General features: G+C 38.5%; 1 protein-coding gene across 9 annotated transcripts in view; it reads right to left on the reverse strand.

The window, feature by feature from the left end:
- Positions 1-19371, reverse strand: part of LOC136857939 (serine/threonine-protein kinase MARK2) — a 677731-nt gene extending 658360 nt beyond the window's left edge. For 7 of the 9 annotated variants that reach the window (XM_068225359.1, XM_068225361.1, XM_068225358.1 and 4 more), the window contains exons 1-2: positions 19271-19371; positions 13004-13218 (exon numbers count right to left, since the gene is read on the reverse strand). Coding sequence is in view for 1 of the 9 variants with exons in the window: in XM_068225364.1 (XP_068081465.1) it covers positions 13004-13078 (75 nt within the window). In the remaining 8 variants the exon portion in view is untranslated. Of the gene's footprint in view, positions 1-13003; positions 13219-13514; positions 13647-18279; positions 19243-19270 lie in introns of those variants that run through there. The other 2 variants (XM_068225356.1, XM_068225357.1) reach the window with 2 other exon arrangements.
- Between the last annotated feature and the right edge of the window lie 3983 nt (positions 19372-23354).

Consider the following 23354-nt stretch of genomic DNA (forward strand, 5'->3'; position numbering starts at 1 on the left):
AGGTGTACCACACCCAGCAGACATACTAAAATAGCGGCATTGGTAAGTTTATTACTTCATTATCACGCATGCAAATTTTCAGAAAGGAATATTTACTGGTTGGTTTTGTATGATTTCCTAAATAATAGTGTGATGACGACGGCCATAGAGCGGTATTTAAATTTGATTTCTTAGTGAACTCCTATGGTATTTAAATGTGAGGCGAAAGGTTTAATTAAGGTACAGCCCCAGCACATGCCTGGTGTGAAAATGGGAAATCACGGAAAACCATCTTCAGGGCTGCCGACAGTGGGGTTCGAACCCACTATCTCCCGAATGCAAGCTCACAGCCGCACACACCTAACTGCACGTCCAACTCGCCCGGTAAAGAATGTCGTTATAACGGGGTTCTCGTTATATGCCATACTTGTTATAGTGGACTTCTAGTGTAAATGAATCATGACCCGAGAAATTTTTCTTCTCGCATGACGATCTTTGTTCAATTTGTGCATTCAGAGTGCAGTTTATTTATAGTATTTGTCTTTTTCTTAGCTTGCAATATTTTTGTAACACCCCCACCAGCGCTCTATGTATAGGTGGGCTGGCGTAAGGTTGCACATCACAGCTGCGCAATATGTTGGTCACAATGTGATGGCGCACGAAGCGATGTTGCCGCCATAACAGCCGATTGCACAAAACGTGAGATCGTAGAAACAGAGCAGAAATTTTTTAAATGTCATCGCGGTGATAAACAATACAAATGAAATCGGCCGACAACAACTGCCTTTTCAACACACTGATTAAATTTCCAATAAAATATATAATCACACAAAATGATAAGAGATATATCTACTACAAAGTTCTTATTATCACGATGTTAGAAAAGACAGAAGAAATCGTCTGACAAGAATCTCACATCAAATACACCAATAAATGATACAATACCGGTTCTGACACAAAAGATTTTGAATAAAATCTATTACATTTATGAAAATTCAGATACGTTATTCTTCTTACCTTATTCACATTGGTAGAGCCTTAATACCCTCCAGATCATTGCCATCACAACCTCACCTTTGTTGTTGTCGTCCAGGCATATCAACTCATGACCGTCGCTGATGATGCCATCTACTGCCATTGCCCAGTTAATTAATGTTGTGAATTGGCTAACTTTCTTCCTCCACGAAGCCATTTCCACTTGAGCAACACCTTCATGGAACAGTCTTTCTACTTCAGTAACTGTGAAGGACTGTTTATTTGTGCGTGCGTAATGTATCACTTCACTCCATACCAACCCAATAGGGATGAAGTATTAGCAGTACGGAGGCAACCTAATAACCTCGTGTCTTTGTTCCTTCGCTACCTCATCGACTACGTAAGTCTATGAAACAGATTTGCTTTGTTTCACCAATGCATATAAGCCTAATATGCGCTGGGATATTTCTTGCTATTCCACTAACAGTTCTTTATGGGCGCTCGAAGTAGGTGTCCATTATTACGGAGTGGTAAAATGCATTGTCCATAATAATGACAGAAGGGCTTTTGAGCTGTTGCAGGCGCTTCTTAAACCAATCTAGAAAGCGAAAGTGGTCCATATCTTTGTGATAATGACCGGGGTTTTTCGATCAGAATATTTTAAGACCAACTTCCACACAACCACTGGATGAACCTACATGCGCTATTACTAATCTGGCGCCCCTCCCAGTTAGTTGATTACCGGAGCTTTTAGGACCGTCATCAGTCCAAGATTTAACAATGCACTCCCCAGTACTGACCCACGTCTCATACAACAATGTTACCTCATGGAGAGCCTTACCAAAAAAAATCTATTCAGAAAAATACTCCTAGCCAACACGATGCCAGACATTTCAAGCATCACTTTTCTTCCGTTCAGTTTTTGATATCTGAGACCTATGGCCCGCAATACCAATTTTAAAGAAGTTTTACCCCCAGAGAAGAGATTTTCCTGCCAAAGAGGGAGTAGTTATGCCACAATAGGGTATTCCTTTCTGCTGTAATGATCATACATGTGTCTCCGTATTGCATCAACTTGGAAAAAAAATCAATTCCTGTTACAGGAGATGGCTTAATTTGTTTCTTTCCCGGAGTAATAAGAAACAAGTCTTCACTATCAGCCCCGTTCCCACTACTGCTAGGTTCCCAGTCCCTTTTTCCTTCATTTGCTGGAGATGAACACCTTTCTGAATAACAGTATGCTTTGAAAGCCCTAATTCCACAACTTGATCTGCAGGAACCGAGGGATGGTCATACAAACGTACGAATTCCCTTTCCCTCTCGTAAAATTTGCGAGTTCTCTTCACATGCCTGACTATTAAGGGTCACCCCTTGACGCAAAAGATCATCACTTCGCGATTCATCACTATGGTGTCGTTTCCTACATCGCACTGCACTAGTTTAACAAAAACTTCACAATTATCTCACAAAGAAAACACCACTTTCATCAACGCACGAATCACACCTGACCATGCACTAGTGACGACAAACGGCCACACTTTACTACGGAAGTCAAGGTAGTCACAGATGACACCACTATACTAGCCAAATTGCCAACAACAACAAAATGAAAATAGTTCATCTTTATTTTGTGATTCACTTGAATACGACTTTTTTTAAATGCTCATGTTTTTGTAAGTAAACAAAACGTTATATTCTCTATACTAAAATACGAACTAATATGTCTAAAATCTTCAATTATATTTTGTAGCAGTGAAGTAGTATAGTAATGAACTACAACCGTTAAATGCAACTTTGTGCCGGCCCACCTATAGGTATCAGCTAGTGTTGCTTTCTATCATACAAGAACAAGTTGTGCATTGCATATACCATTTATCTGAATTATTTATCGAGTTGGTTTGTTTTTCATAAATGTTATTCCCCTTACGGTAATTAGGTTCGTCCTGTTGCTTTGCATCTCACTGCAGCTGCATCAGTCTGCCTGGCGGACTGCCCGCGACCAGCTCTAGCTGTGGTTTGACTGACCATAACATGCTTGAAATATTGTATAATTCAGATGAAACTTCAGTCGAAGTATTAGCGATAGTATTAGCAGTACTGATAATGAAACAGAAAGTACTGTAGCTGTGACAGATGCAGTGATAAATGATGAGTGCCCCCCAGTGGCATGTAAACGCGAAATGTAAGATAATGAAATACGGTAAATCAAAGAATATGGGTAAATATGAAATCCACTGCTGCGGATGCTCGATCGTCATTTGTTTCACAGCGAATAGCTGATCTCGCGGGATATCGTACTTCGCAAGAGTCGAGACTGTTGGCTACAGAAGTCTACCTCGCTCACATTCAAGTTCCGTATCTGTCCCGTGAAAGTGCTGTCTCGATAGTAAGTGAAGGATTCAAAACTGCGTCTGTAGTCATTTACTGTGTGTGGGAAACTTGAAGTTGTAAGCGAAACTGAAATACACGGAAATCGTTCCGTTGGCAGAAAGCACGATATTGATGAATAGTGTATTCATGATTGGTGGAAGAAACTAGGAAAAACTTCCACAAAGTAATGGCGATCGCAGAGCGTTCCGCGGGCAGAGTTCAGTGCTTCCGGAAATTGAAGAACGACTCCACAAATTTGTGATAGAAAAACGTAAGTTAGGATATGGTGTTTATAGTGAAATGTGTCAATTGAAAGCACTAGAGATCTAAAAAGAACTCAAAACACAGGGTTTTACTGTAAGCTGCGGATGGATCCCAAACTTTTATCAAAGAAAGGAATTTTGCATTCGGAGACGTACGTCTATTTCACGTCTCCCTGGGAGGTATGAAGAAAAATTAACAGCCTTTCAGCGTCACGTTATTCATGTGAGGAAACAAAATTCTTATTTGCTGCCACAAATTGGGAATGCTGACCAGACACCTGTCTATTTTGAAATGCCGTTGGAAAATGCAGTGGATACGAAGGGTTCTAAAAGTGTAACCATCAGAACAGGTAGTAACGAAAAGCAATGATGCACAGTAATGTTGTGCGTATTAGCGCATGGAACTAAACTCCCTCCATGTGGTTCTGAAAAGGAAAAACGCTTACGAAAGGAAACTTGCCATCCGGTGGTATTGTTAGACATGTGAGTCCGGCTTGATGGACAGTGCGTTAGTCGAGGACTGGGTGAAGTGTGTGTGGCAACATTGCCCGAGAGCTTTGGTACAAAAACTAAACATGCTTGTGTTGGACAGTTACCGAGGACATACGACTGATGCCGTAAAATATATCATGAGGAAAGGAAAAACCGATCTTGCGATAATTCCCGGAGGACTCACTTCCGTTGGATGTGTGTGTGAACCGGCCTTTCAAAAATGCAATGAAACAGTTGTACACCGAATGGATGTCCGATGGTGATCACGCGTTAACACCAACCGGACGAATAAAGAGGCCTGAAGTGGGACTAATATGCAGCTGGATCAAGACCGCATGGGCATGCATTCCCAGCCATTAAGAAATGTTGAGTTTCAAATTCAGTGGACAGTAGTGAGGACGACTATTTGTGGAAAGATGCCAGTGACGAAAGTTCCTATGTGAAACTTCAGATGACGACTGAATGATTTTCTTAATTGTAAGCTGTTTGAATTTGTATTTGTAGTGTATTTGAAGAAAATAAAATAGGTATGCAAGTTATTTGATTTTTTATATTTTTTCCCCATATTTTGCTGTCTCAAATTTAGGGTGCAAGTCTTATTCGGTGGCGGATGGCATTCGAGATTATACGGTAGGTTTGTCATAAGGAATTCCAAATTTCATGAATATTGGGCTACTCATATACTAGTAGTGTTTTAAGTGAATCAAAATATTTAATTCGCGAACAGCTGAAATATCCTCTGGCCGCGGATTAGGAAGCTCTTTAAATGGCTGTGACGCTGAAGGGTTAATAAAAGTTTACTAAAACCAGCTTTGTCCAGTCCGTCCATCCTAATGGACCGATTTGCTTCATTTCTGTTTTATTATCAATAATTTCATTCATTAATCAAAAGTCACATAAAAGGAAGGTGGGCCATAAGTGACCTATCTGCAGTTCTAGGGATAAACCAAAGTCTCTGTTCTAGGGTTAACGGACCAAATACTACTGCTACGTACACAGAGAAATTAAACAAAATAGGGGAATTATATTAACTGTCCCCCGTTAATATTGCTAGTGTATTCTGAAATGGGACTGCTTACAAACTGTTCTAATTAGCAATTTAAAATATAGTAGCAAGCACTGGGTAGATTTGAATCACTGCAATTTATACCCTATCAACAAGCTATTACATCCCACTGTTGGAAAAGGTCACATAATTTCCACTTAGCAATAAGTTACGTTATTATTCGGTTTATCAGAAAGATAGCTGCCCCTGCAACTTCTAGGAATTACTATATTTTCTTGCATATAACTTGCCACCGTGTATATCTCGCACCCCATTTTTAACATATGAAATTGCGGGGGAAAAATCCCCACACATAACTCTCATTAATTTCTGACGTTGTCATAAAGACATACAGTACATAGACGAAATAAAGTTTGGGTATTCCGTGGACGTGCCTACATTACATGTTGGGACTGTACCAATTGCTGTTACGGTATTCTGTATGTGACAGTACAAGAAGCGCATTTCTTTCTACCTGCAGAAGGTTGAGGCTAGCTGTTGTAACAAAAATACCTAACTCGCAAACCCCCGCCCCAAGGCCGCATTCCTAGCCAGTCAGTCACACTCAGCCATCCCTCTCACTCTTCCATCTTTGTCAGTATGCTTATTGCTACCTGTCCAGCAGAGCTGATCACGTGAACTGGGAGTGTTTCCCTGTCCAGGCAGTCAAGTGATCACGGTATATGGTATCGTCCATATGTTGTATTGTCGACAACTACCACTATTCTGTCTTCACGTTTTATTGTTTTTCAGTTAAGTTTTCTTGTGTACAAGATCTTTAAGTTAAGGAGAAACGTGGGAGAAGAACATAGTAACTGAGCTGCCGGTCAAGAAATCTGCGTGACAGTTTAATGTTCGCTACTGGCGTAAACAGAAAGCTGCGCTAGAAACCACCAACCGAACACTTAAGGCATTCAAAGGGCCGAAAACTGGTAAGTTTCCTGAGCTGGAAGACTAGTTGCTTCATTACGTTACAGAGTTGTGAAATGATGGCTTTAGTATCTCGCACAAGATAAAAATTTCAAAGCGCGCGAACTAACGATTAAAGGAGGAATCAGCTGTTTAGATCTGAAAGTGAGCTGGGGTTGGATCTGTAGACTCATGACATGAAAGGGACTGTGTCTGCAAAGGCGAACATCTCTCTGTCAGAGAATGCCAAGCGTCAGCGACAAAATTGTAGATTTCCATCGCCATGTGATAGCAATGCGCAAGAAAAACCATTACCTCTTATCTTGAATTGGTATTGCAGATCAAACCCCGATAAACTTCGACATGCCATGCAACAGCACCATCAACAAGAAGGAAGAATCTAGCATGCTTGTTACGTACAACTGGGTGTGAAAAACAACGTTCCACCATCATGCTAGCAATAACCGCAGACGGAAGAAAATTGCCACCGCACATTATTTTCAAGAGGAAAACAGTGCCTAAGTTTCCCAAAGACATTCATGTATAGGTGTAAGAGAAAGGATGGATGGATACTACTCTTGTCCGGGACTAGGTCAGTACAGTGTGGGGAGCACAGCCAGGGGCACCGCTACGACGCCCAGCAACGCTAGTGTGGGACAATTTCCACGGATACTTGGAAGACACAAAGAAAAGTCTTCAGAAAATGAAAACTGATCTTGTAATTCCTGGTGGTTTCACACACTGCTTACAGCTCTTAGATGTTTCCGTAAACAAGCCCTTCAAGGACAACATACGTAAATTGTATGCCGAATGGATGGCAGGAGGGGAGCATGAGCTGATGCCAGCAGCCAAAGTAAAGAGGCCGTCAGTTGAACTCTTGTGTGATTGGAGTATACAGGCATGGGTTATGGTGTCGAGAGACGTTATTGTGAAGAGTTTCTTGATGAATGGCATCTCAAATGCGTCTGATGATTCAGTAGTATGGGATGGTTACCAGAATGATCCACGTGAGAATAGCTCTGAGACTGAAGGCAGAGGACAATGAATAGGGTAAGTATGCCAGTTGTCTTGTTTCAATAGCCTAATGCAAATTTTGCTTTTCCGGGAATACGATCTTTGGCACACAAATCCCCGCATATATCACGCACCGAAAATGTTCACACTTACTTTTTTGTCAAAAAAGTGGAGTTATATGCGAGCAAATATGGTATTTCCTGTGCTTATTTGAATGTCTAAAAACAGATAATGTGTGTGCTTGTTTCATGGCCAGAAATATACAGGTATACTGTGACTGGTGGGTGGTGTTTTTGTTTCAAGGCGAGTCTCTGTGGCAGATTCTTTTCTTTCAGCTAACAGCGAAATTCTGTACGGTTGTGTGTACAGGCAACTCATCTGTGTTGGAGGTGTGCCTGCAAAGATGTGCACATCTCAGGATGAGGACACTAGTTTACTACCACAAATGTAACTTCATTGTCAACACTGAACCCTGTTACGGGGAGACTTCAACATGACTACAGTGAAACCTCGTTAGTGCGTCCCTCATTAACATGTTTTCCTACTTAGCACATCGTAAAATCGAAGTACTGATTCTCATCGTGTTAAATCTATATAAAAACTAGCTAATGTACCCGTGCTTCACAACGGAATTGGATTCTCAGAGAGACTGACCTTGAGATTTTCCTAACTGAAGTCATCATAGGTCATTAAAGAACGTCGGTAGGGAAGTAGCGATTAAAAGCAATGATATCATATAAAATACTCTATCAAATTGAAAAACCGCCATTTTCTCACTTTTAACGAACAGGACTGTGCTGGTGATCTAACAGTCCAAAGTTCCAGAGCTGGAATGATCAAAGCCGCAGATAGCCGTGATCCGTGAACACCCTTCGTCTTTTTTCGGCAGGGAGGGGGTCGAATAGTGGAGACTACCGCGGCATAAACTATGCCCTTATACTAATCTGCTTCCTAGGAGTACCCGATGAGTCGGAAAATCTTAATTCACTACACTGACGGCGGAAAACTCTATCTGACTTGGAGGCACATTTTTCCTTCAAGCCAGAGGAGAAACCCACTATTCACTGTCAATTTGGAATAAAATTAATGTAGAATTTAATAATAAAATTAATGTAGAATTTAATAAAAGTAAAGAGGAAGAAGCTTTAATTAAGAAAAGGCTATTTTCAGTGTCGAATTTTGAGTTATTTAGTGAACTGTGGTGCTATAATTTGGAATAGGTCTAAATGGTTATTCTATGCTACTACTACTACTACCACTACTACGTGAGCCTCTGCCTTAAGTATGCACACTGCCCATTCAAAACAGCGCGTCAGATTAGGGATCGCATAGCTGGAATACTAAGATGAACCTGTGTGTTACGTACCAGCTGTATCAGAAAATGTATGAACCAGAGGAATGCCATGCTAAAGAAGAAAGTTCTCTAACTCCCCAGCTATTTCCCGCTAATAATATTCAGTCAGGCTGTTATACTCGGTACGCAGCAGTAATCCCATCTATCGGAGTTGAGAGGCAGAATAAGAGACAAAGAACATCACATCAAACAATGGTCAATGTAATGTTATTGTTGATCAATGCTATGCGCTTTTGATATTGTAGGTCTTCACATTTAGTTTTCTTCCGAATCTGAAATACCACTCTTACTATAGTCGGTACGGTAAAACTGATTAAAACATAAATGATCGGAAATTGTATTCCCTATAACTTTTGTTGTGTAATATTTTTCGATAACACCAATAACGTACATATTTAAAAATTACATTTTAGGCGCCTTCCCCTAAACTACAATTTCATCCAGGGTGAATAAATTTGTTTATAGCTTAGACTGTTGTTTCTCATTCCCCGACTATATACCGATTTTCATTAAATTCTGTTAACCTATTTTCTCATGGCTCGGCGTTGATATGGACTTAGTAACAAAATTACAATTTCATGAATATCTGTGTTATCACAGTCAGTACGGTAAAAATATATAAGACATAAATAGTCGGAAATTTAATTCTGTATAACTTTGATTATGTAGTGTTTATTGATACGACCAGTAATAATTTAAATATTTGAGAATTAAATTTTAGGTCTTCCCCTAAACTACCATTTCACTCAGCGTGAATAAAATTATTTATAGCCTAGATTGTAGCGACTTATTACTCGGCTTTGAATACCTATTTTCATTAAGATAGGACCACTAATAACAAATATTTGAAAATTAAATTTTAGGCCTTCCCCTAAACTACCATTTCTATCAGCGTGAATAAAATTATTTATGGCCTAGATTGTAGCGACTTATTCCCCGACTTTGCATACCGATTTTCATTAAATTCTCTTTAGCCGTTTTCTAGTGATGCGTGTACATACACACATACAGACAGAAATTGCGGAAAAGTAAAAAGTACATCTCCTTGTTACTGTGGACATGACCGATACAGAAATTATAAGCAATGTACAGACAAAACACTTATTTTATATATATATAGATACCTTGCGTATCGCGTCACAAATTTTCGTTATTACCACTTTGTACGATCATGTTTTTCCTAGCCCTGAAAATGTTATTTGTCACCCCTTGTGAAAGAAACGCAATTTCTAACTCGGGTAAGAGCCGTCGCCACAGTTATGCGATTACGGAAAAGGGCCTTACATTCCTGAAATTCACAGGATAAGCCTGTATCTGGATGAGGAAAATATTGTGTGAAATTGACTGGAGTGGTGCATATTTGTCTTGTGATAGCCTAGTTATTCTAGGGATACGGAAGAAGTCATGAAATTCCTTACTAATGAAGACAAAATTAATATCTTGTCAGAAAGTGGACTGGCGTCCGCATCTTGAAGGTCGCAAGTGTTGAACTCGCACCTTCGAGTTTCGACGTGATCACTTTAGTTGGTCAAAATAGCAGCCAATGTCAGTCCTGCAGGTCGCACATGGTTGAGTGTAACCTTCAAATCACTGTCAAAGTGTGTGACCAGAAAAAAAAAAATGTTTAAAAACCCATTCCTCCAAAATAAAAGGCTTCTACTAACATTTTGTTTAGATAGACTATGATCTGCAATAACGCTTTGATATTTTTATTGGCCCCCATGCACATGTTTTCATATATGTCATTTGGTGTTTGTCACATCTTTAAGAGCAGTTATTTTATAAGCCCCAGCAGAAAAGGTGTTCATATTTGTTCTCTCGTGTTTTTCACACCTTTTAATAATTTCCTCTCATCTTTAAAAATAGTAGATATGGTTTTCACTGTACCCATGAACACACGACGTAAAATGCCCTTATTACAAACTATCCACTTCATTGCCGTATCGATAATGTAATCTAATCAATATATGAAAAATGTTTCCAACTAATCTATACCTTTCTTTTTATTTAGCCTTTGGCTACTTTTAAGAACATTAATATATCAGGACATGTTTCGATCGCTTTGCGATCATCATTAGCTGCTTACATAAAAGCTTAGATAAAAACAGCATACAATACCCACATAGTTGACATTAAAAAACTGGTGTTAGTAAGGGACGTATGGGTTGGAGGGGGGAGAGGTTGTTACTAGGACGTTAAACTTAAAATAAATTAAAATACTGTCTATGGACTAGAATGTCTTTGGTTTCATTTTAACATATTAATGACGGGCTATGTTAATTAACGTAGTTTCGTATTGGTGCGTGGGCGACCGGCTTCGTAAATTAACGTTTTCTCACACTGATTCATTCTTGTGTGATTTTATCCTCTTCGCTGTTTGTTAGTCGAAATAGTTCGCGTTGTTTACAAACTAAAGTCTTTGTTGATCGGAATGTAGGTAGATATATTCTTTCCTTGACTATGCTTTCGGCATAGGAAGTGTGGTTTCATAACACTCAGGACCGCGTGCCCGAGTGTATTGTCAGGTGTCAGCATGGCGCGCCATAGCAAAGACAGCTTGAACGATGATCAAATATCTGGAGAATTGCATCGTGATAGTTTATCTGATGTCCCTATTGATTGCGAAAATATAAGTATTAGTGATCGTGACAATGTGTGTCCGTCAATATCAAAATATAGGCGCGGAAGTGAAAGTGCGACATTAATTTCAGACGAGTCTGTTGACGGCGACAATAATACGAGTGAAGATGCCAGTGATAGTAGTGACAGTGAGGTTGATGGATGACAAATAAGGATGATAACAGAGTCCTAGAACCATTTATATGTTTTACAGGCCTCACTTATACGGCCAGTAATTCCGCGAGTATCCCGGAGGTAGTAGATCGTTCCCTAGGCGATGACTTGCTTCAGCTTCTTGTGGAACAATCAAATCTCTATTATGAACAAAATTCCGGGAGGTATAAAACCTACCCCAAATTCCAGAAATGGAAAAATATAAATGTGGCGGAAGCAAAAGGTAACCTCAGATGCCCTGCAGAGTATGCGCTAAACACAAGAAACGCAAGGACACAAGGTACATCCGCTCGGCTTGTCAAGTTCCTTTGCAAATGTGCAGCTGCTTCACGCAATACCACACTAAAATCAAGTACTAGAATCCCTGGCAAGTGCTGTCACCAGGTTTCAATAATTTATTTTGTGTCATTTAAAAGTTACATATATTTATATTTCATCCTACTTCTCAAGCTAGGTGTGCTTCTGTTGCCGGTCCACAGGAAAGAATGGAGTAGCGTGCGCCCGGACAACAATGTGTTAAGTCCCGAAGGCTTAATAAAATCACCTGCTTAAAAAACAAAGATTTTTTAGTGTTATGATCCTGAAGAAAAGTTTTTTGCTAGAGTCTGTCTCTTCTTTACTTGACTTCTTGTTTCTTCCGCATCACTTTTGTACTGTACTATGAAGAGTGATTCTCTTGCTTATCCTTTTTCTACGTGGAAAGGGTGTGTCCGCTGTTGGCTGAATTAAACCATTTTTGTAATTACGGGAAGTAAAGTGGACAGGGATCGTACAACAAGCTATCCGACTTGACGAGTTTATGAATTAAAAAACTAATTAATGCATGCAATCACCTTCACCTTCATTCACAATTTAAACCTTTCAAATGCTATTGCAAAATGCGATACAAAATAATCAACTACTGGTAACTGGTACACAAGAACCTCGTTTATCCGACCCTCGTTAATCCTGATCGAAAATAGTAAACAAATACTTTTGGTTGTACAGAATTTCTTTTACGGCGTTCTTCTTGAATGCCTTTTCTGCCAAGGATAGTTGAGGACAGGAATTGGAAGTAATTCGGCCACGGTCTATGAAAGCTATCATCTCGGCGTTCGCCTGGAATTGAGATGGGAAACCGTGGAAAATCATTCCCAGGACGACTGAGGTGGAATTCAAACCCACGCTCTTCTGAATGCAACACACTATTAATTCACTGGTGGCGAATTCGAAAATGAAACTGGCGCTCCATCAGAAGAAACAATGACTCATGGAGAAGCAACAATGCAGCTGGACAAACTGATGGCCTATTTAGAATCCTTGACTGAAACCACAACCCCAGAACTGTTGTTAGTAAAATGTCTTCGTAATCGTGCTGCGCGCAAACGCTATACAAATGTAAACCAGAAAACACTCCCACATTATTTTAGTGCATAAAACAGTTGTAAATGTAAGAAAAGTGTTCTTATATTTTTTTTGTAAAATTGGAAAAAATTATTACTGTACAACTTATGTTAACAGATTATATAACATATACTGTATTTGTTTCTTTAGTTTTTCGGATTATCCGGATTTTCGATAATCCGAATCAGTGTCTGTTCCGCTTAATCCGGATAAACAAAGTTCTTGTGTACTATGTTTCCATGATTTATAATTTAGAATTTTTTCAGTAACTACATGGTAGAGACCTAGAACACAAATCAGGATCTTTTCTATAGAATCCAAACCATTAAATGCCTTGTATTCTCAGCAGAGTGAAAGGAAACTTTACATTTTTTTTCTTCCTTTAATTTAATACCTATAGCATAATAGTTCCAGAGAGAAACTCACCTGAGTATTGCTGACATGGTCTGCAGGAAGAGATTCAGGCACAGTCTGTAGAGTGGTTCTCATGGTGGATGACATTCTGTGAAGTTGGCAACCAGTTTACAAATGCTGGGCGTGACTCAGTCTTGGTGAGGTGGAACTGGTCGTGCACACACTCTACTTCTTCTTACCATTAGAAATGGCAAGTCCTGGAGAAGACATTACACCCTCCTACATACCTGCAAAGGAACACAAACACACACCTAAGAAATTTAGAATAATTTTAATTTGCACAAAATAAACCTAAGTTGGATTTCATTTTTTAAAAGTGACAATCTTTCAGAAAACACATCAGTACTGGAGACTTAAGAATAAGAAATGATGAAGTCTCTGATGTAGAGCATTCACTTTTGCAAAGATAATTTAAATTCACACTGCAGTCACTTGCAAATATAGTAAATTTATGCTTTCTCATCATCATTATTATTATTAAAGAACTAAACCAAATTCACTATTCTAATGGTAAATGAGTTACCTCATCAGAATGATTTGAATTCCTTTGACTACATTGAGCAACTGACTCCCGGGATAAAAATACTAAATTATTTGTATGCTGTGATAGTAGTCTATAGTGCATGTAATCTGAATTGCCCGTTCACCACAATGTTGGTAACATACAGAGAACATGAAGTGACACTGTTCCAGAAGTCAGCTGCTGAGGATGGCTGCACAGAAAGTGCCTGAAAGAAATCCATCAAGGTAAACCATTTACAATCAGAAGATAGTGAAGAAGCTGGTTTAATTCAGCAAAACTGTTACCACTATGTAATAGACATGAACACCGAAGAAAATTATGTTGCTGTAACTTAAATCTTAATCTTTAGTACAGTACCAGAAAATCAGTCTCTTATCAATTTTTTTTGGTGTTCTAATCTTTCCTCAGGGAGCAGTTCTACAAATTTTTTGAACAATGTGAAACTATAAAGACTATAAAGACTATAAAGACATGCCAGAAAGAATGGACCTACGGTTAGATTATGTATAAACAATAGAAACTTGCTGAAATGTTGCCAAACAAATGATTGTGTTTGTTATAGAAAATGTTCTCATTCTTAACTTCCTCCTTTGTAAGCTATTTCTAGTAGGTATCTGGAGAAGGAACTCTGTGCATTGATACCATGGGTACGATACGCATTGGTATCACCCAAATATCACTGTAAAATTTGTCACAAATGGAACATAATAATTGCTTTTACACATATCAAGTGAAAAATCCCTGGCAAATTAAGAAATACCGTTGTTATTTGAGAAATATGAAAACATACTTAAGGCTTGTAGACAGGACTGGTTTATGACGTACTGCGCTGCTGTCTTTTGTTACTTTCTTCAGGTCCAGGGCTAGCACCGTGGAATGGGAGTGCTATGTCTGTAGATTCTCATTATCCTTGAACATATGACTAGAGCGGCCAGTTCAAACAGCAAAATGGAGGTCAACAGAAAAATAGCATGATTCCTGGACCAATAAATATTTTTATTTCTGTTCGAATGAAAGTAGCTCGATCCCTGGACCAATAAATCACTAGTCCACTGAATTTTTCTTATGTACATTGGCCATACCATTTTGTCGCCTATTAAATATTGCATATCGAGATACAATTCATGAAATGATGTTTGACAAGTGAAGCAATGAAACGAAAGCAAAGAACTTCAGTGAACACAGATACACACGAAATCGTTGAAAGTGTAAGACAAAAGACATACATGTGTTACTGTGAGCGCAACACCAATGTACTTGTCAAGTGGTAAAGTACGTATACATAATATTCTCCAAAAATCAAATATTTCTTAATTTGCCAGGGATTTTTCACTTGATATGTGTAAAAGCAATTATTATGTTCCATTTGTGACAAATTTTATAGTGATATTTGGGTGAAACCAATGCGCACTATACCCTACCGAATTAAATGAATGATAACTTCGCAGCAGTGTACTATCTTCAAATACAATTTTATTTAGCTAACTGTTATTTGCAAGTGGGGATATATTTCACTTTTAACTTCAATTAATTAACCTACCATATTTAGAAACACATTAACTTTAAATATCTTCCTAAAAAACTGGAGGCTTCGTCTACGCTATCTTTGTGGACTACACTAAAGCGTTCGATGGAGTTAACAGAACCATTCTACTTAGGAAACTATCTTTTATCTTAGGACCAGGGAATCCACTATTGCACTTATTGGAAGATATACTAAGTTCTAACTGGCTTACGGTTAGTGATAAAGTAGGCCGGTCTGGACTTATAGCCCAGACTAATGGCGTACTCCAAGGGGACCCTCTCAGCCCAATGCTTTTTAATCTGTTGACTCACGATGTCATCAGTGAGGTAGCCTCGGAAGATATTGCAATGGTCATGTACGCTGATGACATGATATTGTTATCAAAAAACAGAAAATCCCTGCAGCAAGGACTCAATAAGCTAAACGAATGGTCACTGAGAAATGATCTAGAGATAAATACCAGCAAAACAAAAGTTATGAAATTTAGGCGAGGAGGAAATATCTCCACAGAAGATGTCTTCGAGTGCGGCAATGACAAAATAGAGCTGGTAAACTCGTACCGCTATCTAGGCTTAACTTTGCAAGTAACTGGGAAGACGTTTACTAAACACATAGAGGAACGTTGCACCGCAGCGATCAAATCCATATTTGAAATAAAAAGCATTGAGAAACTATCAGTAAGATCCGCCCTCATTCTCTTTAACATTAAGATAGCTCCAATAGCCTGCTATGCCATCAGCAAAATATGGAAGCACCTCACTATGGCCAACCTGGGGAGACTGGAAGCTGTAAAAGCCACCTACTTGAAAAGAGCACTACGACTACACAGAACAGTTCGGACACGGTTAGTGTACAAACTGGTAGACACGGACTTTTTCATAAGGGAGATAATGATGAACAATAATCTAGAATCCACCCCAGCATATGAAGGCCACATCGAGCAAAGACAGCAAAAGCTTGCAGCAATAGATCCAGACTTCTACGAAACTCCAGCAATGAACACAGATGTATGGAAAGAGTCCAACTTTGAACTCCGACATGTCTTCACACGGACTGCAGCGCATGGCTTTCATCATAGAATTTGTCACCAACGAGGTTACCATCATGCTTCAACCCAGTGTTCCTGTACGCTCTGCGGCTTGTATTGCCCTCAGTACCACTTGATCGATTGTAAGGAGAGGAAAAATTCCCTGAACTTCTATGCAAACGATGATAACTTTCAAGGGACCTTATAACTACTAATTGTTAAAAGTACACAGTGTGTTTAATTCATCATTAATAAAAAATTGATTTTTTCCTTCTTTTATGTTGCATCTGTTCAGATAGGTCTCTTAGCAACGATGGGATTGGATAGGAATAAGACTGAGAAGTGAGCGACCTTGGCCTGGTGTGAAAATAGAAAACCACAGAAACCATCGTCAACGTTGTCAACAGTGGGATTCAAACCCACCATCTCCCGAATGGGAGTTCACAGCTATGTGGCCCAAACCAACTCACTCGGTTAATCAAATAAAATCACCCTAAGTATGAGTTTATGGTTCCAACAACAATTCTTTATCGAATTTTACAATAGTCATTAAATACGAATAGAAATAATATTTAAACTACATTTATTCTCTGCACATTTGTGCACATTTCCGATAATGATAATAATAATAATAATTATAATAATAATATTTTCATTGTTATGTACTATATACAATGCTTAAATACAAATGAGCCAGTCACTGGAGAGTTCAACAGTAGACTAGAAAAGCCCTGCTACATAAGCAGGGCTGACCATTCATGTAATGTAAAAGGTAGGCTATAGAAAAAATGGCATGGTAAAAATTTGTTTGTATATCAGAGAACCAATCACTGGAATGCATTACAGGGTTTTTCCAAAAATGTGAGATGCCAAAAGCAAAGACCCCAATATTCTATTTAATTTGTGCAAATTTCTGTCATGGTGTTGTATTGACAATGTTAAGCTAAAGTCGGTCAATGTACAGTTCAATCTGCTGTAAACTGTAACGTAAATGTATAGGAATTTCTGGGAGATTTCAACATAATTATAATGTTACACTACTTTTAACAGAATATGAAGTTACACTTTGTAATTAGGCTACAGTAAATTTCTGAGTAACTGCATTGCAATTATGATACACTACAAGTAAAAGAATATTTTAATATATTTTCCGCAAATTTCATATGAAGTCCTATGCATTTGATTGTAATTATTAAGTTACACTAAGTTTCTTACTTTATGCATGTTTTTGTTTCTTGTTATATTATCATTAAATTTTGTTTTAATACAATTCTTCTATTAACTCTTTTTCATGTAGTCTAAGGCAGTTGTGTTGTAATTCATGATTCCATTTAAGTTTGCTGTATACTAATGCAAGCAAATATTGACACAGAGGCATCTCTCAATTGCAATGTATTTGCAAGTAATAAAAATAAAAACATCCTAGCAGGTAATTTTTTGTAAGCATTTCTCTGTTTGGTATAATAAATTTTATTTACAAAGCCTACTAACATACTCCAAAAGTAAATGTATAACTTCGTTCAACACATGCCTTTAAGTGACAGTTTGGGAAAATGTCTAGGAATAAGACAGAAGACAGGCCTAAATATATTTAATTGGTGTTAATCAACCGTTTGATTAGAATGGTCTAAAACTGGAAATTCTTTCAACAAACTGAGGATTTCTTTGAATTTATCAATTAAAATAGTAATTTAATTTAGAAAATCACACAGGTGATGTCTATATCCCCAAACCCATACAGTGTTTTAAGCATCAATCATGAATTTCAAACTAGTAACCTTGATTCCTAATCACTAACACCTGATTAACATAAATCATTTACAAAAACGTAAAATAATATTATAAACAAATATTGTTGATCTAGGCCTACACAATGAAGAATGTAAAATTTGGATATGAAGCTTACACTACCTTGTCAACTAAACAAACAAAAACAATCAAGAACAAAGGTTAATGTCCTTAGGTTTGGGAATTTTAAAATAAATTTTTACAAGTTTTGTTTATAACCAGAGGTAACTTACAAATCAACCAAAAGTAATATTGGAAAAATCTAATCCCTTCCCGAATCAACCATTAAAAACATCATTTAAAGATCACTTTACAGCAAAAATATTTACACTGTACCAGATATATCAGCAGGCTATATGAATCTTTAGAATGTGTCACATACTGCCACTATACACAGAATAATAACACAAAGTTTTCAAACATACACTTTGATTCTTCACAGGAATAACATGAAGCACTATCACTTGAACTCCTGTATATATTTCTTCTGGAAACATTACTATACTGTCGGCCAGGTCCCTTTGATAGCAGCGTTTTATACTTTCAGAAGTATAATAGTGAAGCATATGCTTTATGCACTTATTCATTAAATTAACACAATTCATTACAACTCATAACTTGATGATCAAAAAAGTTCTTTCTTCTAGGAACACTTCCTAACAGTCCATACATATAATGTAGGGCCTAAATGAAATCATGAAATATGCTGGCTAAGGAAGGAAATGTGACAAAGATGGAAAAAAATAATTTATTATTAATACATTTATTATTATTATGAAATCATCATACTGTCAGCCCCAGTATCCCCACTCGGTCAAACATACTATTAACTTCGTTTGCGATGAAACAAACTAAAAGACGAACAAAATATAAGGGGTGGACTAGGATACTTCAAAGCACAGAACACTTATTCGACATTTGTAAATTCAGGGATGGGACAATTTGGAGCACTGACACACTAAAGTTTCGAGATACTGTATTATGACATAAGAAGAGATGAAGATAGGTTCCTGTTGCCACTACATCATCTGACTCCGTTACTGTCAATAACCTGAGGTACGATCGCGTTCTCACTACCGGTAAAACGAAGGAGAAACCTAGTAGAGACAATTCAGTGCCAACGAGGGAGTATTACGAGTGACCTCAAATAACTAGTAGGTCAGGTAATGCTGGGAATAGTCAATCACATGCATGCATATCTAAGGGATGTTTATACACAAAATCGCATCACATTCAACATCTGGTTCAATATTTATAGAGAAGTTATATCCCACACAAACTGAAGGGTCTATATGACAAACCAGCCACATCCACACTGCTAAAAGTTATTCCTTCGCCGAAACCACTCCTATGCGGGTAAAACCACTCCCAATTTGCACCTCACTAACGAAAAAATATTCCTACTTAAGTACTAACCCATTGATACGGAGTAAGTGTGAATAACTTCCACATTAAACCCTACTTTCCACCTCAACTGATTATAAACTTCATTCCAAGATGGCCGAATTTTCCTTCCGTACGCCAGATATTTCCACTGCGCAACTCGTAACATTTTTCTCCTATTGGCGGAATAACACGTGACGTCACACAATACACTGTGCACTTCGTATTTTATTCGAACTGAAAGAATTTATTTAGGTGCTATAAAACAAAAATCCTTTTACGCATTGAGACCAAGAAATTTAAGTAAAATACAACTTCAGACCGATTCTATTCACAACTTCCTGGCCGATTATGCATTTAATATCATTAGTGAGTTGGGCTATAAGTTACAGGTGCCGGGAATGTCAGGTTATTTAATCCACGGAAAAATCAAAATTATTCATGAAGTTACAAAAAATAAAAGACCTCAAGAACGGTATCGACTTAGAGATCAATTAAAAATCATTGGCTTTATGATGTAGTTATTGTTGCAAACCGTTTCAAGGATCCTGCAATACGTAATGATACTTATTTTGCACATTTTCATTATGCTCTTCCATACATGTCTTACGGAGGATGGAGGACCCGGGGGGTACCTGTACTGATTGCCTCTTGTTTTGAAGGCGAGGATAGGATCACTAAAACACATTTTGACCAGCTTTCACCGACAATAGGAAATACTTTGATATCAAACATATATTCGGTACCCTACTCCCTGACAGCAGGCTGAGCTGATGAAAATGTATGACTTCTGGCAATCTAACCCTGATCCATCCGGTTCTGAAGCTTGACTGTTATGTACCTCCTGCTTATTTTAGATGAAGCTCTACAAGTGGAAATTATCTGATTTAATTCTGTGGAACCACTTCTTGCTTCATGGATCTGATTTTCAATTGGTTCGTAACTTGCAACAAAGAGAATGAAAAGACATACAAAGAATCAGAATGAGTTGAAGGTTTGTGTGTTTGTAATCCAAAGTTCATTAGCACAAAGGCAAATGTCCTACATAATTTTTTTTTCCACTAACACAATAAGATTTTGAGAGGAGGAAATTTGCTTCAAGGGGAAGTATAGAGCTCAGTCAGGAAGTTGTGACACTTGTGAACAGGCTTAGTTTTCGGTACATGCGGAATGGGCTCGTTCATTCTAATCCCCCTGAAGGGTGTAAGTTTAGTCTATAACTAGCTGTCCAGCTGGTACTTTACTGCAGAATGCTGAGTTTGCTGTCTCACTATCTCCGAATCGTAAACCTTCTGGTGTAAACACTCATACACACACACACACACACCCCTGCCTCTTGTTTTTTTCATGCTAGCTGAGCGTGCTCCACAGCATTTTGGTGCCAAAACATTTCGACCAGGCTGTACTACTATATTTTAAGAATAAATTAATCATCTTATTCAAAACCTTTCAATGCATGGAAATGGCTAACTTCAGTTACTGACTCCAAAGACAGACTGTATGTAAATGCCTTTCTAACCACAATGTTGTAACAAATACAAGAGTTCCTATCCCATGAATCTGTCACTGAGGACAGCTGTTCCCAAACTGGTGAAAGCCTAAAACAAAGTAATTAATTTACTGTTATAAAACAGTAGTCATATTGGTGTAATTTCTTGACATTGTAATTATCGCAAAGCAAAGGAATTCTTCAATGCTTATGTCTATTACAGTATGTAGTGATATGGAAAAAGAGGTGATAACTTCATTATTATCATCACCACCATGGGCACCCATGCCCGGGGGCAAGGTGGGGATGCTCCCCCCCCCCCCCCCCCTAGCTCTCAGGGAAAGGAAAAAATCTAATATAGTCAGGTGTTTTTCTTTCAAGAAAATTATTAAAAAATCGGTGTTACATAGAAGTGGTAGGGGATACCGTGTGTGGTATTCTACCGTGGAATACAAGTTGCCATTCATCTTCCTAAATATTAAAAATACTACAAACCCCCAGGTCATCTTAGCCCCTTACAAACTATCCTATGGGCGCCTATGATCACCACTCATCTGCATTTGGGATTGGCACCCAGGTATCAGATTCCCTATCGGTTGTTTACCCAGTCTCTTCTTAAATGATTTCAAAGATGTTGGAAATTTTTTGAACATGTCCCTTGGTAAATTATTTTAATTCCTCTTTTTACGGGCCTTATGAATATTTGCCTCAATTTGGCTTCATATTGTGATCTTTCCTACGTTTGAAAGCTTAATTTGAGTTATTCATCCACTAATGTAATTCCATAGCATCTCTCCACTGACAGCATGGAATATACCGCTTAGTTGAGCAGCTTGTCTCCGTACTCCCAGTTCTTCCCAGCCAAAAGTTTGCAACATTTTCATAGTAGGCCCTACTACTCTTTTGTCCGAAATCACCCAGAAGCAATTGTGCTGCCTTCCTTTCGATCTTTTCCATTTTTCAAATCAAGTAATCCTGGTGAGGGTTCCATACATTGGAACTATACTTTTAATTGGGGTCTTAATTGCCCTTTCTGTGATATCCTTAATAACCCATGTAACCTTTATTTACAACCTTGTTAATGTGATTATCCCAAGGAAGATCTTTCTTTATCTTAACACATAGGTACTTACAGTGATCCCCGTGAGGTACTTTCACCCCATCAACATAATAATTAAAAATGAAAGGACTTTTCTTCTTTGTGAAACTAACTGCTGTTTACAATTATATTATTGTCTGCTGTCCACCTCAACATTGTTGAGGTTTTCTTGCAGTTACAATCCTGAAACTTATTTATTACCCTATATAGTATAACATCATCTGAAAAAGCCTCTTCTGTGATTCAAAATCTTTACTCATATCAATTATATATACTAGCCGATGTGCCCGTGCTTCACTACAGAATTCTAGGTGAAGTAGTGCACACGTGAGTAAGATTTTATTAAATTGCATACCTCTTAGCTTTACCCCAGGAACACAACAGGGAAGCTGCCATACGTTGTTTCTTATGTGAAGAAGACCAGATTAGAGAATTTTCATTGTAATAGCAGGCCCTCTTGCATACAAGCAGTCACAATCAATTTGGGGAGTTTTTATTACAATACCCCCCTGTGGATGGAGAATGCAGACGAAGAATACACCCACAGTATCTCCTGCCTGTTGTAAGAGATGACTAAAAGGGGCCCCAGAGGTGTGGGTTGGTGACCATGGGGTCCTTAGCTGAGTCCTGGCATTGCTTCCACTTTCTTGTGCCAGGCTCCTCACTTTCATCTGTCTTGCCCGATCCCGATGGTATTAGAGCATTCAAGCCTTAGGGAGTCTTTCATTTTCACGCCTTTCTTTGTTCGGTACTTCATTTTTCGAAGTGTAGGATCCCTTCCATTTTTTCCTCTCCGACCCCCTGTGGGTGGAGGACGCAGGTGAAGAATACACCCATGGTATCTCCTGCCTGTAGTAGGAGACGACAAAAAGGGGGCGACCAAGGGATGATGGAATTAGAAGACTACTTGAATCGGAACGTGCTAAAAGGGCGTCAGTCACAAAAAGTGGCAAACTGAGTTAAGCATGAAAATCACATCTATAGGATAGCTTCAACTATCTTTACTAAAAGGGATTGAGTCACATGCGCGGGTTGCCTAATATTAGCTAGAGAAATTCTTTAACATACGCTAAAAGGTTCTCAGTCCGTGACTGGGGCCCTTCTAGCATACACTGGTGGCAACACTGCCTGACGGTTTCGCGCTTGATCAGTTGTTATACTTGTTTTGTGTTGTTGTTTCTAACCTACTCTTACTTAAGAAGCCTGCATTGTGTGTATTGTGTTATGAAAAGAATTAAACGTTTGTTTTTTTACTGGGGTTTTATAAAACATTTAAGTTTGTTGTACTTAATAATATCAGTGGAAGATTGTCCGGCTCCATGGCTAAATGGTTAGCGTGCTGGCCTTTGGTCCAGAGGGTCCCGGGTTCGATTCCCGGCCGGGTCGGGGATTTTAACCTTCATTGGTTAATTCCAGTGGCTCGGGGGCTGGGTGTGTGTGCCGTCTTCAGCATTAGAATTCATCACAGGTAGGGCCCCATTCTCATAGACACGCAGGTCGCCTATACGGCGTCAACTCGAAAGACCTGC

This window comes from Anabrus simplex, chromosome 1 (assembly GCF_040414725.1).
Source record: "Anabrus simplex isolate iqAnaSimp1 chromosome 1, ASM4041472v1, whole genome shotgun sequence".
Classification (NCBI taxonomy): Eukaryota; Metazoa; Arthropoda; class Insecta; order Orthoptera; family Tettigoniidae; genus Anabrus; species Anabrus simplex.